General features: G+C 40.1%; 1 protein-coding gene across 2 annotated transcripts in view; it reads left to right on the top strand.

Moving 5' to 3' along the window:
• Positions 1-241: 241 nt before the first annotated feature.
• The window catches only part of Stox2 (storkhead box 2), a 223,218-nt gene continuing 207,021 nt past the window's right edge, over positions 242-16,438 (top strand). For both annotated transcript variants that reach the window (XM_071610505.1, XM_027927079.2), the window contains exons 1-2: positions 242-467; positions 664-1,098. In XM_071610505.1, coding sequence (XP_071466606.1) covers positions 735-1,098 — 364 coding nt within the window. In that variant the 5' untranslated portion in view covers positions 242-467; positions 664-734. The remainder of the gene's footprint in view (positions 468-663; positions 1,099-16,438) is intronic.

The following is a 16,438-nucleotide window of genomic DNA, read 5'->3' as shown; positions in this document are numbered from 1 at the left end:
CTGAAGATACGACAGTGGAGTTCCACAAGAGTTTGAGAGGAGGTACAGATGACAGTTTTTCGTGGTTGACTAAGTTTTTAAAAAAGCCACTTTAAAGAGTACATTAACTAGTCAGCGGGAGGTGGGAGGTGGGGGCGGGGGTGGAGCTTGGGGAGGAGCGACACTCGAAGCTCCGGAATCGGTGCCTTCCTAGTGTCGCCGAGTCCCTCCCCCAGCCTCCCGGTACGCTTACGGCCCCCGACCTAAACGCACCTCTCTGGCCATCCGAGCCACTTAGATCACCTTAGACACCGGACTCCTCGGGCCGAGTCCAGCCAAGGGGATTCCCGGGCTCTGTGCAAACTGCCCGCCCCCTGGGCACCCTCCTCCGGGTCTCCGCCCCCCGCCGGGGCCGCCGGGTGCCGTGGGAGGCGAGGGTGCAGCCGCAGGAAGATGAGCGGTGCCGGGAGGGTGGCCCGGAGCTGCAGGTAACGTGCGCGGGACCTCGGGCGGGGACGGGCTCCGCACCCTTTCCCTTTCCTGCGCAGCGACGTGCTGAGACCGCCTGCGGACTGGGACTTGGCCCTGGTCGGCGTCGACAGCAGCCTGGTCGCGGGGGTGGGGGAGGTCAGCTGGACTCGGTTTGGGGGCGGGGGACACTGACGCTCCCCACTTGCTGTGCAGCTACGTCCGAGCGGCTGTTTTCTGGACTGGCGAGAGACGGCGGCCGCGGTGAGCTGGGGGCCGTGCGGCGGATGCCTCCGAAGATGGAGAAGTTTCTGCAGATCGCGCCTCACTCTCTAGCCATCGTCCTGGGCCCGGCCGAGGGGCCGGCTGGAGAGGGGCCCCGGGCAGCGCAGCCCGAGCCCCCGGTCCAGCCCCGGCAGCTCGCCCGACATCACATCGGCTACGAGATCTTCGCCGATTTCAAGGCCGAGAACATGCAGCACTTCTGGAACAAGAAGGTCACGGCGGCGGTGGCCGAGACCTTCTTCCTGGGCTGGATCGACGAGCAGGTCCTGCTGATCCAGGGAAAGGAGGAGCATCTGGAAGCGCTGCGAGAGGGCTGGACCCGCCGGGCGCTGCGGCCACCCTCGGGCTTCCACATCCGCTGCCTGGGTGAGTGAGGCCGCCGCGCGCCCGGTCCGCTCGGGGTCATTTCGTCCGCGGGACCCCCAGGCTGCCCTGAGTCGGTCCGCTGCCGGCACCGCGGAGGTGACGAGTGCCTTGGCATCTCTGGATGCGGGCGCCTCGGCGGAGGACGGAGGGGACCGTGGGCACTCTGGAAGCTCGGGATTGGGGAACTTCCTGGCACCTAAAATAGGGAGCTGTGCCTTTCCCCCACGCCTCCCGGTCCGGCCCACGGAGCCTCCCTGGCGGCGCGGGCGGCGCACCCCGGCGGGGCGGTGCCTGGGGCGGCCAGGTAGGCGGCGCGGTGGCGCGCGGGAGCTCAGCGGTAGCCCGCTCCGGGCTCAGTGAGTCTTACCGACTGCGCAGCGCGGGCCGCGGAGGTGCGTGCGGAGCTGAAGAAGGTGAAGAGGGCAGATTCAGGTAGCGTCAGGTAGCTGCGAGGCTCTAACTCAAGCGACTGCTGGCAGTTCAGGTGCGCCACCGACCCCCGGGCGTCCTTTCCCAGGGTGGCGACCTTGGGGGACGCGTCAGGTAGCTCAGGTGTTGGCTGAATTTTTACGCACCTGCATTTCAGACAAAACGGTAGATTTCGTTTTCAATGTCTTGCCTCCAGTACTTTATCCAAGTCATTTTGTGTGCTAGAAGGAAGAAAGGGACAACAAAGGACGGTGAAAAAAGTCCGATCTCTTTTGTTGACTAAAGAGAAAAAGAAAAATGTTAAGAGGGGAAAGGAGTCCGAGAGGTGATTTTCGCTGCCGTACTTCCAATGTTGCCTTGACTTGCTGTTTTTTATTGCACTACTTAACATTTTTTCTTAATCCGGTTTGCATAGCTTTTAGAATTTGCTTTTTAGTTTTGCACCTTGGGCCTGGTGGCTTAAAAAAAAAAAGTATAGTAAATAGTAATGCTTTATGAAACGATTTCAAGGAAGAAAGCATTCTTTACAGTTCAGGGGTTTAAAAATTCCTTCGTGACATTTTGGGAAGAGGTCAAAAGTTCAAACTCTAAAAGCGAAGTCGCCTTTTCGTTACCCACGGTTGCTATGATGCCTTCCTCTGAAGGATTAGCTTTTACCTGCTAGTGTGTCTTATATGCGCATGACAAATTTATAGAATTTTCAATTTTGTTGTGTTTTGTCTATTTTTGTATAGCAGAGATTTTTACAAAGCTGTCCTTGAATAGACAAAAAGCAGCTTGCATCTTGTTGGTTTTGTAACCTGTGCTGCATTTCAAAAGATGCTTTAATTCTCCTCCACCACCACCTCCTCCTTTTTTTCTTTTTCTTTTCATTTTAGTTTAGCAGAACCATCAGTTGCCTTCATGTAATTAAGCTGCTTAGTAAAGGGGCTGAGGTTAATACTTCTGAGACTTGATGTGCTCTTATACTTGTGGGACTTTAACACTTTAGGAAGAATATGTATATATATTCGTATTTCTGCACTGTATATATTTTCCTACAGCATTTTAATAGTTTGAGACTTGTCTTCATACTTTTTTGCGTTTTATATTGAAAATGTTCAAATATTATATACAAAAGTAGTATAATATAAAAACAGTATACTGAAACCTTCAAGGACCCATTATCCAACTTCCAAATGTATCAGTGGCCTTGCCAATCTTATTTCATCCACCCTCACACCACCATTCTGAAATCTCAAATATGCAACTATGATAACATTATTGCATTTGCAAATATTTTAGCATGATCATTTTTTTTCCATTTCAGCAGAATTTATAAGCCTATAGGGATTCATGATCTCTCATATTAACCAAAGAGAAATATTTTGGCAGTTTTTAAAGATTCCAAATTGCTGTAGTTGACTGTTACCTTGATCTGATCTGGGTAGGTTGAGGGCGCTATCTCAAGCTAACTGTCCTCTGATGGGGCTTGCTTTGGCTATTGTAGTATTGGCTCAATCCTTAGTTTCATCCTAGGAAGCAAAGGGACTTCCTCTTAAAAGGGAGGCATCAGATGAAAGAGCAGGGGCGATACCTGCTGATATCTAAGTGAGAACTTTCTTTTGAAGTGCCTTGAGGGATCAACATCTCTAATGGAATTCCAGTTTTGCTTCAGTAATGATGGTACAATGCTGAATTGTTTGAAAGATTTTATCTGCTATAAAAATTCTCTAATGGAACGTTAGTGTCTGTTGCTGGCTTCCTCATTTTTTCTTCTTGCCAGATCTTTTATTGGGCTTTGTAATGCCAATGTCTGAGAGCCACTGATGACTGACTTGCAGGCTTTTTTTTTTTTTTTTCTGAGCCACAATACGAGTGGTGACAAGTTCAAATGCTCAAAAAGAAGAGGTTGAGGAGGCAAAATCACAGGGGAATGTCCAGTGGGAGCCTGGCTAAACTACTCTGAGTGATTGACGTTAGCATAGGAATGTCCTGGAATCTTTGAAATTTATATACAAAACCAGGAACCAGTCACTGTCTTTGACACTTTAATATTAGTAATACATTTCTTGCAGCATCCTTTTCAGTTGACCCTCTAGTCTGTATTACATATATTATCAGATAGTTTTATGCTACTTTGTGATTTTAGGTAATTATTTTGAGAATGTAAAACACCTATAGAACCAATGTATCTCATCGATGAGCACCGCAGAGGGCATTGTTATTCCTACTGGTTGAACTTGAATAAAACTCATCAATCACCAGTAGTCCTTTGAAAAAACTGGTAGCCAAATGCTGGTTCAAGTTTTATTACTCTTATGGTAGATAATGATTATTCATAAAATTGGTTGTTTTCTAGGTGTTCTCTTGAACCCCACTGTGGAGCGTTGTAATAAAACTCTTCTCTTAGATTGTCCCATTGAAGAACAGAAAGGAATGACCTTGCTCCTCTCTGAATTTTGCTTCTCTTGGGTTTGTGCTCTCACAAAACCTGCAGTGGAGAAGCTACTCAAGGAGAAGCAGAGAAACCGTCTGCCTGGGCATCTTGTCTTGGCTGTTCTGTAGTACAGTTGAGGCAGATCTACAAGTTTGTATTTTATTTTGAAACTTGAAAAATCTGTGTTGAAAAATGCAAGTATTTTGGTGCCTGTAATTCCGAAAGTCTATGGTTCTAACCAATGGTAAAATTTTGGCAAAGGCTGGAAAACAAGGTAGTAATCACGGTTTAACAAAAAGCAGGGAATTAAGGAACTTGAAGGAAAAGTAGTTTCGATTTTTTTTTTATATTCAGATCTAGTACTTGGAAATAACCTACAGTAATATTCATGTCCATTGTTAGAAATAACCTACTCTGGGCATATGGAACAAAAGGTCAGACATTTGATTTCTAGGACTCCCTTGAAAGGGCTGCATATGTGTATACAAGATATTAGTAACATTTAAAAATTGTGCTATATATTTTGAGTACATCATGTTAAATTAAATCCCATACATGTTTATTAACTACTTACTAGTGTTTGTCTCTATCATTTTGTGAGACTGACAAGGCATGCAATTTGGGGGGAGGGATTCTGACATGAAAAACTGAGTGTGTCAAGTGGCTTGAGGACTTTTGCTTTTTGAGGGAGCAAGGAGCAGTTACTTTTGCTTAGTGAGCAGGCAGCTGAGGTTTCCCAGGGATGAGATGGCGAAGGCCTTGTGCAGGTGGGGGTTGGAGATCATGCAGAGTGGAGAGTTCATGCCATGTTTGGGAACTGGGTGGGGTGCATAGGGGAGAGTGGTGTAGGACACCAGAAAGGTGGCAAGATATGAAGATTTAGAAGCCACTGGGGGCTTTTATGCAGGAGGAGGGTGACAGTATTTGATCTGTGATATGAGATTTGAGGGGTAAGTGGGGGTGATGGATAGGACTGGGAGGGACTTAAAAACAAGAACACCAGCTAAGAGTCTATTGAAGCAGTCATGGGAAGAAATGATAAGTGCTGTACCTGGTTCTTATGAGGACCTTAACCATAAACTCCATAAACTCACAGGAATTAGTGTGGATCCACATGCTCCTTTCCCTCCTGGGGCTCCTGGATTTTCTCCCCTGTCAGTCCCGATGGGTTCCCTTGACTTCACATCTCAGGGAACACGAGTGACTCATCTCTGTCGTCTTCAGTGGCTCTTTATACTTTCCTATTTGATCCTTAGATATTCAAATAATTAGGACCAAATATACATTTAAGACTTGAATATTCTTTTTAGACTGTGTATCAGAACTTTAGTTTATGTTATAAAATTGTTCAGAACATAGGGGCACCAGTATTTTATTCTATTTCAAATTTTTTTATTGTTTTTCTCAGAAAGTTGATCTCCCTTTTTTAAAAAAATATGTATTTTTTAGTTGTTGATGGACAATACCTTTATTTATTTATCTTTATATGGTACTGAGGCTCAAACCCAGTGCCTCACTTTTGCTAGGCGAGTGCTCTACCACTGAGCTACAGTCCCAGCCCCAAGAGTTGTCCTCTTGAAGTGGTTTCTCTAAGAAATCAAATTTCAAGGCAGAATTGTTTTTAAAAAAACTGTATACTCCAAAAACGTTGGTATGTTCAATGAATTCTAGTTAAAATGCTTGTTTAGGTCAATTTAAAATTGAATAATATTTCTAGACTAATAGTTTGAGCTACTCAACAATTGTTTTGAAGCTTTTTAAGTTATAAAGATTGATTCATTCAGCAACTGGAGCACCTGCCAATTTATAGAATTTGTTTTAGGCATAGAAGTGGAGAACGAGGCAGCCATTTTTATTATATATAAACTTACATTTTAGTGGGCATCAGATATTTTAAAATTGGAGAAACGTGATATGATAGAGAGTAATGACATAATAATAATGAATATAAATATAAAATAATATTGATTTATATATAAATGTAAAATAAATATTGATTCTTTACTATTTTAGGTGCTTTATTTTTATTAGCACCTAAAAAGGTGCTAATAAAAATAAAGCACCTAAATACTCTTTAGGTATCATTATATTACCTATTTTGAAAATGGGACATTGAAGAACAGAAAGATAAGTGCTGTAGTTTAGATATGCTTTGTCCCCTCAGGAACTCATGATGTAATTTGCCATTGTGGTGGTTTTATAAGGTGAGATCTTTTAATAGGTTAGATTGTTAAGTGGAGAATCATGCCTTTCTCAAAGGACTGAATTAATTTTTGTAGTAATTACCTGGAGAGTGTGCTGTTATAAAATGCAGCTGCTTACAGTGTATTGCACCCATATACCTTTTCAGCTTTCCACCATGTTATGATACTCTTGGAAGACATTGTAGCTAAAGCTCTTGGACTTCCCAACCTCCAAAAGCATTGGACAAATAAAATTATTTTCTTTGTAAGTGTCACAGTCTCAGGTATTCTGTTATAGCAGTAGAAAATTGACTAAGACAATAAGTATTTCTCTAAGGACATTTAATTAGTAAATGATAGGGATAGACTCTGTACCCAGGCAGATACATTCAAGAGCAGTGTTTTGAATAGTTACTCTGTGCAACCTTATTTGAGGGAACTTGAATGATGGGGCATGAATCAGCCAGCAATGATGGAGGAGCAGATGGAAGCCATCTTGATGTGTTGGAAGAACAGAAAAGAAAATCATAAGGCCTGGCTAAGGTCAGGTCTGGAGGGGACTTGTGGGCATTTATTCTGTGATGAGAAGATGTGAGCAGCCAATAAATATAGAGTGTTGGTTTGGGGGTCTATAGAAAATCCAGAAAAGATTGATGTGGGCTTCATTCTTAAAGAAGTTTACCTCTCATATTAAAATCTTAGGATTAAATCTAAACAGTGAACAATGATGTATTTAAAGTTGTATTAACTTCTAGGTAGTCGTATTTTTTTTTTTTTTTTATGAATTACCTCAGTCTGGCTCACAGATATTTTAAGCAAAGGTGTGTCAATGTCATTATACTAAAGCATTTGGAATGAACTTGTGAGATCTAGGCCTTGCCTAACCATAACTGAGAGGTTTTGCAAAGATTTATAAATTTCATTACGAATAGCTTACTTATGATCTGGAGCACATGTTTGCTTCTTTGCAGGCTGCCTTGGAATTTGGAAAAGAAATGGCATTGAAAGGTAAACTTGCCAGTTGTTACTAAATTCTTTAAAAGAGTGCATAAAACAGAAAGGTGCATATTATGCAAGAGTGAAAGGTGCATCTGTTCAGGAGATGATCATATATTTTGAAGCAAAAGATAAAAAAGAAAACAAAAGGGCAGGGAAGTTTGTTATATATAAACTTTTTGCTTCTAGTAATTTTAAACATTTTCAGTCTACTTATAATATCTCACATAGTGATGATTTAAACAACTTAAAACAGAAATTTCAGCCCAATATGGTGGCACATGTCAGTTTTGCCATACTGGGGAGGCTGAGGCAGGAGGATGCTTGAGCCCAAGAGTGTGGGGCCAGCCTGAGCAACACAATAAGTCTCTATTTCTAAAAGCTAAAACAAAAACAGAATTTTCAGTGTATGCAGTGGTGTTAGCATAGTTACTGGAAGTTTGGAGACTGTACTTGTATCATACTTGATTTATATTTGTGAAACAAATTTTAAGCCTTATAATATAGGTGTAGACATGATATAATTGCAGACACTTGTTAATATGGGAAACTAATTATCTGGTTTATAATTTATCTCAATTAAGATTAAATAGGAATATTGATAAGGAGTTAGTTGTAGATCTAGTCTATTGATATATAATACTATAATAATAAATATATCTTTAAGAAGGTCTTATGCCAAGAGCTTTTGATAAACTTGATGTATTAGTCAGTTTTGCATCACTGTGACCAAAATATCTGGCAAGAAAACTTAGAGGGTCCATTCCATTGCTCTGGGCCCAAGGTGAGGCAGGACATCATAGCGGAAGGGTGTGGTGGAGGAGTGCTGCTCATCTCATGGCAGCCAAGAAACAGAGAGAGGGAAGGGGGAAGCGGCCACAAGGAAGGGACATTTCCTTCCAGGGAATGTACCCAGTGACCCACCTCCTCTAGCCACACCCCACCTGCCTACAGTTACTACTCAGTCCATTTCGACTAGGACAGAATCGTTTCACCTCTAAACATTCCTGCATTAACACAGGAACTCTGGGGGAAATCTCATATCCAAACCATAATATTTGGGTCATACTGTTATTAAAGGATTTGTTTTATATAGCTTTTTGTATCTTGATGTTAGTTGATCTCAACACTGTCAGAAGTGGATACTGTTAAGAGCCAGAACTAGAGTTATCTCTTTGAAGAATTTGATAAAAGACTTAGATAAAGAGGTAAAGAAGACTCATCCAATCCTTTGGGTTGACCATGAGGATATAAACTCTTAGGGGGTGAGAAAGTCTACATAAGCAGACTCCAGGTCTTCAGATGTTCTTATGATATTAATAATATGAATGAATACCTCTGTGTTGGAGAATTTACTCTCTTTTTTTTTTGCACCCAGGGGGTACTTAGCCACTAAACCACATCCTCAGCCCTTTTTTATTTTGAGATGGGGTATCCAAATTTCTCTAGTTGCTGAAGGCCTTGTTAAATTTCTGAGACTGGCTTTGAACTTGCCATCTTCTTGCGTCAGCCTCCTCAGCCACTGGGATTACAGGTGTGCATAACTGTGTCCGGTGAGAATTTACTCTTAAGACCTAAACAAATACAATAAAATCTATTTTCTCAATTTAGTGTGAAAGCCCTAGAATATAATTTTCTTAAATGCTTGTCTCTGTAGTCAGGGTGTCAACTGATCCTTTGCAGAGCACACCATATCTTGTAGATTATTTCCAGGATATGCCAGTGACTAATAATAAGTTCAAAATAACCTTCTTCTCATGGGTCTAGTGTCTTTGGAACCCCCTAAAGGTTTACCGGTGTCATTAAGAGGGAGAATCCAGTCTAGTGGGATTCCATCTTGTTACCACCTGAGATTGCTGCAGTCTTCTGTCTTCGTGGTGAACCCAGGGATGCTGAGAGATGCTGGATCAAAGCATAGGCACTGAATCCAACAGTCCTCTCTTTTGGTTCTTCCTCAGGAACTTCGGCTCTCACAGCGTTTTTGGTCCCTCTCTTCACCTCTTATTCAGTGCTGGTTCAGACAGCTTCCCTGATCCTTCTTGCACTGTGCCCCTACTAGGGTTTGGACGATTTTTCCTTTGAAGCTTTTGCAACAAAATGTTAGGATTACATCTCTGTCTTTCTACTTCCAAGTGAAATTTTATGCACCCCCACCAAACTTTTTTTATTTTATTTTATTATTAACAAAGGGCCTTTTTAATGTGTCCATTTCCAGGACAGTGAGACCCAGAACATGTTCCTCCAGGGAAAGTCATTTTCAGAGATTCCAGGCTTTCCCTACTGCTACCACATCAACCACTCATACCTGGAGGTGGCCTTCTAGGTCCAAGATTGCCTGACACCTTCATGCTGAAGAAGAGGGGAGAACTTCAAGAGTTGTGGAGGGGACACAAGCACTGATACAATTTTCAGAACAAAATTTTATTTGTGTACAGAAACCCCCAAATCTTGAGCTGTTACCCCTTTAAGAGGCTTTCTCTTCCTAATGGCTGCCAATCTTACTGGAGTGAGATGGTATCTTAGGGTGGTTTTGATTTGCATTTCTCTGACAGCTAGAGATGTTGAGCATTTTTTCATGTACTTGTTGATTGACTGTATGTCCTCCTCTGAGAAGTGTCTGTTCAGGTCCTTGGCCCATTTGTTGATTGGGTTGTTTGTTCTCTTATTGTCTAATTTTTTGAGTTCTTTGTATACTCTGGATATTAGGGCTCTATCTGAAGTGTGAGGAGTAAAGATTTGTTTCCAGGGTGTAGGCTCCCTATTTACCTCTCTTATTGTTTCTTTTGCTGAGAAAAAACTTTTTAGTTTGAGTAAGTCCCATTTGTTGATTCTAGTTATTAACTCTTGTGCTATGGGTGTCCTATTGAGGAATTTGGAGCCCGACCCCACCGACTGTAGATCGTAGCCAACTTTTTCTTCTATCAGACGGCGCGTCTCTGATTTGATATCAAGCTCCTTGATCCATTTTGAATTCACTTTTGTGCATGGCGAGAGAAAGGGATTCAGTTTCATTTTGTTGCATATGGATTTCCAGTTTTCCCAGCACCATTTGTTGAAGATGCTATCCTTCCTCCATTGCATGCTTTTAGCCCCTTTATCAAATATAAGATAGTTGTAGTTTTGTGGATTGGTTTCTGTGTCCTCTATTCTGTACCATTGGTCCACCCGCCTGTTTTGGTACCAGTACCATGCTGTTTTGGTTACTATTGCTCTGTAGTATAGTTTGAAGTCTGGTATCGCTATACCGCCTGATTCACACTTCCTGCTTAGCATTGTTTTTGCTATTCTGGGTCTTTTATTTTTCCATATGAATTTCATGATTGCTTTCTCTATTTCTACAAGAAATGCCGTTGGGATTTTGATTGGCATTGCATTAAACCTATAGAGAACTTTTGGTAATATCGCCATTTTGATGATGTTAGTTCTGCCTATCCAACAACAAGTGCTGGCGAGGATGTGGGGAAAAGGGTACACTTGTACATTGCTGGTGGGACTGCAGATTGGTGCAGCCAATTTGGAAAGCAGTATGGAGATTTCTTGGAAAGCTGGGAATGGAGCCACCATTTGACCCAGCTATTCCCCTTCTTGGTCTATTCCCTAAAGACCTAAAAAGAGCATGCTACAGGGACACTGCTACATCGATGTTCATAGCAGCACAGTTCACAATAGCAAGACTGTGGAACCAACCTAGATGCCCTTCAATAGACGAATGGATAAAAAAAATGTGGCATTTATACACAATGGAGTATTACTCTGCATTAAAAAATGACAAAATCATAGAATTTACAGGGAAATGGATGGCATTAGAGCAGATTATGCTAAGTGAAGCTAGCCAATCCCTAAAAAACAAATGCCAAATGTCTTCTTTGATATAAGGAGAGTAACTAAGAACAGTGTAGGGACGAAGAGCAGGAGAAGAAGATTAACATTTAACAGGGATGAGAGGTGGGAGGGAAAGGGAGAGAGAAGGAAAATTGCATGGTAATGGAAGGAGACCCTCAGGGTTATACAGTGGAGGAGGTAGAGAGAGAGGAGGGGAGGGGAGGGGAGAGGTGGGGAGGGGGGAGTGTGGAGGATGGGAAAGGCAGCGGAACACAACAGACACTAGTATGGCAATTTGTAAATCAATGGATGTGTAACTGATGTGATTCTGCAATCTGTGTATGGGGTGAAGGTGGGAGTTCATAACCCACTTGAATCAAAGTGTGGAATATGATATGTCAAGAAATTTGTAATGTTTTGAACAACCCACAATAAAAAATTTAAAAAAAAAAAAAAGAGGCTTTCTCCTTTTGGGATGGACCTGCAGATTTTCTAAGCCAGACAAAGCTGCCAGTCTGCCTGCTCTAGCTGTCAGTGTTTGCTGCCATTCCACTCCTGCCACCAATTCTCCTTTTCTTCCTTCTTGGTAATTTGGCTTTGACACCTTCGTGAAGGTGGCACCTGTTTTCAGCTTGATTTCTTATACTTCCCACTTGCTTGATAGCCTTTGGAGGGAGGATTGAACCGGAAGAGACTGAGCTTGGGGATGGAGGGATAGACAGGTGGGGTCCCTGATGCTTTTGGAGATACACAGGGTGTTTCATGGGGAAAGGTGGGAGTGTGGGGAAAGAGCACATGTCCAGGTGAGGGAGCTGAACAACGTAATGCAAGGGAAGAGAGAAGAGAGGAGGATCTCCTGTCAGAGTTGGAACTGTGTGGTTTAGATGAGGTTGCTGGATGACTTTAGGTTGGAAAGAATCTTGCCATGAGTTGGATCCCTTCGTTGGAAATTCTATCTACTGGGGTTTGGGGGCTGAACCCTCTGCATTCTCTTAGCTGATCTTGCCAAGGCAGGAGGAGGATTAAGAGATCTAACATGGTCATTTCTTGATATCCTGGTGAGATTGGTTCCAGAACGCTTCTTGGATACCAAAATTCTCAGATGTTCAAGTCCCTGAGAATGGTGTAGCTTTTGTATATAATCTACGTGCACTTTCCAGTATACTTTAAATAATCTCTAGATGACCTGTATACCTTTATACCTAATAAGGTATAAATACTGTGTAAATAGTAGTTATACTGTATTATTTAGGGAAACATGACAAGAACAAAGTCTGTGCATGTTTATCAGAAATGAGTTGTTTTTTTTTTTTTTTTTTCCTGGATATTGTAATTTGTGGTTGGTTGAATCTGCAGATGCTGAAGCTGCAAATACGACAAATATAAGAAATGTTTATTCTGGACCATTCACCTTGGATTTTTTTCCCCCAAATCTATGTTGTCTGGCCAATAAACTAGACAGTTCTGGACCCCTGTAGGAGTGTGAGGATGACTGAGCTCCACCATCCTTTTTGAAAGACATCCCCTTTGTTCATCTCATCCGTTGCACCTGCATTGTCCTGGACTCTAATTAAGTTGCCCATATTCATCCGGGTTCTCTGGTTTTTATCCTTTTGAGATAATGGCCTGTTACCCTTTAGGTTCTAATAACTCATCATTTCCCTCCTGTTCCTGATAAGCTTGGAAAGCCTTGGAAAGACTACTGACTTTGGAGTTAATACAAAACCATTGAAAACATGAGTAATTCTTTTTTTCTTATTATGGGAGACTTTGTGACTGGCATGATTTATCTAGGTTGATCACTTTCCTTTCATCAGAGCCTGGTTATTAATTTGTTAAAAAAAAAAAAAAGCTTGTTCAAGGAAAGTGTTTAATGATTAGTAGACCATGAAGCGCTAATGTAGAAAAACAAAAGCAGTTGTTCAGAAACCATTTCTGCATTCAGATAATGTTGGTTATTCTAATGTCTTTTTTAAAAAAATTTGCCTTTATCGTCAATATTTCATTTTATATTGAAAAAGAACATTCTAGAAGACAGTCTGCATACATATGCTTCTTCTTTTCATTAATACTTGCTATTCTTCAGAGTTGGGAGGGATGGAGGAACAGGAGAAGAGGAAGAATTAGCAATTATTAATGTTTACTGTGGATCAGGGATTATTCTACCACTTTATATACATCCTCACTTAATCCCTAGAGAAGTAGTGCTAATATTGTGTCCATTTCATAGAAGAGGGAATATCCCTGAATGAGCAAGTAAATTCAGATTTCATCCCAGTAATCTGACTCCAGAGTTTCTGCTGTTAACCCTTTTGAGACTGCAAGCCATTTCTGCTGGCAGAGTTTGACTTTGTTCACTAGCATTGTATGTATGTATGTATATATTATATATATATACACACACACATGCATATGCATATATACATATATATATATATATATATATATATATATATATATATATACATATACATGTAATTTCTTCTGAAAGTTAAAAATTAAAGACTTATGATTTATGAAACTTGATTAAAACATGCAAATATCCGAGCAAATAAATTAAGCAGAGTACTAAAGATAATGCTGGTCTCAATATTTTAAGTCAGACAAGTGGTACTGCTTGTAGCATCTGTAGAAAGTGACACAAACTTTTGGGGTGACTTGCAAGCCCAGTTCTTGATAGAAAGAGTTTTAAAATGCACCATAAGCAGGTGACTGCAGGATAATGGCAGTGCCAGATGGGTGTTCAAAGTGTTGCCAAACTGGAGCCTTAGGAAGTAACTCATGATAAGAAATATTTTGCAACCAACTGAGAAGTACTTTATTTTAGAAAATAAGACACTGTGAAGTATATTGAGTAAATTGTTTTAATGATAAAAATGGGAAATGGTGCTGGAAGGAAATTTAATCACGTCATTCTTCATTGTTCTTTAGTTTTCTTTTCTGAGGATCCAGAATTAAATGGCATTTGGGTATTCTGAGTCTATGAGTAAGCAAATTATCAACATTATTTTGCTTAATCTAATTTTAAGGCATTGCTTCTCCTAGTTAAGTCTGTTTGTTTTCTACATAAAAGTTTACACTAAAAGTATTAGATATAAAAATATTATCTTGAATTTTCCTAAATAAGAAAAAATTAATTATGTATGGTAAAGTGTATTTCAGTTCTTTTCAATTCTACTCTTGGTTATGATGCTAGAGAATTCTTTTTCCCAAAATTAACAGCATAATATATAGGTTCTGTGAAAAAATATGTCGGGCTGCATGATTTATACAGTACATATGTATAGTATAAATGTAAAATGTAAAGTCTTCAAAGTTATAAAAATGCTTTTGAGTACAGCTTTGATCTAGTCCATAAGCTTTGATTTATAGTTTTCTAATTGTTTTCATTTAGATAGTCTATCATTAGTATTTTGATTTCCTCTTTGACCTGGTCACTATCCTAGACTTCTTTCTTTCTCCCTTTCCCCTTTAGAAATTGTGAGTTCTCAAACAAACAAACAAAATAAACAAAAAACAACCTGTTGTTATCGGTCTCTCATATTTTATAGTAGCCAGTGTTGACTCTATTTCATAACCATGAGGCAAAGACAAAAATTAGGTGGGGGGAGTGTAAAACTTGAACTGCTATTAGAGAATTTTCAAAATATCTATATATTTATAGTCATTCTTCTGTATACTGAGGAGATTGGTCGCAGGATTCCTGTGGAAAATAAAATCTGCTTTTGCTCAAGTCCTTTATATCAAATGGCATAATACTTGCATATAAGCTCCACACATTCTCTCCTAGACTTTAAGGCATCTCTAGATTACTTACAACACCTAATACAATGTAAATGCTGTATAAGTAGTTGCTATACTATATTGTTTAGGGAATAAGGACAGGACACATATTCAGTAAGGACACAGTTTTTTTTCCTGTGAATATTTCAATCTGTTTTTGGTTCAATCTGTAGATAAAGAACCCATGGATTTGGAGAGCCTACTGTATGTGTTTTTTCCAAGTTTATTGATATTATATTATTGCCTAAGAGAGATCAAGTTTTTCTGTTCCCCAGAAACTTGAAAAAAAAGAAATTTTTTTCACAGGATATGTTTGTGTGTTAAATCTTGTTATTAAATATATATATATATTACACTTATTTTATTGCCCAACTTTGTTGTGTGTTTTTTTTTCTTAAATTTTTGAGGGGTTGGATGTTGTAGTAAGTTAATACCTTATCACTCTCAGGTTTGTTGTTGTAAGTATACAAAAGTCATCTCCTGAAAGTTATGTAAGTTTTTAAATTATATTACCAATATTTTGCCTCTATGTGTTTGGATATTTTGATATCCTACCCATCTTGATTATTGACTTTGCCTTTTATATATATATAAAAATTCACATATTTTTTATTTGTCCAATTTTGTATAAGTTGTATATTTATACAAATTTGACATTCTAGAAAATGAAACAGAAAAGCAGACTTTTCAACATAACTCTTATGTGTTTTCCTTTAGTGTATTTACTTTGCATTAGTTATTTTTTGATGAAATATTTTAACTGTTAGCTTTTTTCCTCTGAAATACCTTAGTACCAAACTGAATTATGAACAACTTTTATACACCTTTCATTCTCCAAAAATTACAAGGTTCTCTATGTGAGACAGTAAAATATCAGCTTTTTGTAAATCATGTGCATTGAATTGATTGGAGTAATAAAGTACAAGACTCAAGCGGACACTGCTATCTTTTGTTGTTTTTGTTGTTGTTACTGGGAATTGAATAGGGGCATTTTACCACTTAGCAACATCCCCAGCCCTTTTTATTTTTTATTCTGAGACAGGGTCTCTCTGAGTTGCTGAGGCTGGCTTTGAACTTGCAATTGTCCTGCCTCAGCCTCCCAAGTAGCTGGGATTACATATGTGCGCCACTCTGTGCCTGGAGTGATCACTGCCATTTTTACCAATGAAAAGTTAAGTGTCATCTTTGATATTTTCCTTTTTAAAATAAATTTATTTAATACTTTTTGCATTTTAATTATACAAAATAATGGGTTTCATTGTGGCTGGTGGTTTCCTTTTGACCCTATAACTGTAGCCCTAGTACGTAAACCGGATTATTCTGTAGATAAGTGAACTCTGTATTCTCTAACACTGACTGATCCTAAGGAAGTGATGTGAGAAGAGATAATTGTAGTTGCTACTTGTAGTTGCACAGAAGGAGGCAGCATGAGTGTGAGCTGGTAAAAACCTCACTTCCTGGCCTGAAAATACCCTGAATTATGAACAACTGATGTTAAGGAAAGAATTATTTAAGCCAGGCATAGTGGCACACACTTGCAAACATAGTGACTTTGGAGACTGACACGAGGATCACAAGTTCAAGGCTAGCCTGGTCAACTTAGCGAGACTCTGTCTTAAAATAAAAAAATAAAAAGGGCTGGGGATATGGCTCAGTGATAGAGTACTCCTAGATATGATCCCTAGTACCACAAAGGAAACCTTTATTC

This window comes from Marmota flaviventris, chromosome 3, assembly GCF_047511675.1.
Source record: "Marmota flaviventris isolate mMarFla1 chromosome 3, mMarFla1.hap1, whole genome shotgun sequence".
In the NCBI taxonomy this organism is placed as follows: Eukaryota; Metazoa; Chordata; class Mammalia; order Rodentia; family Sciuridae; genus Marmota; species Marmota flaviventris.
This window is presented reverse-complemented; position numbering and strand designations above follow the sequence as displayed.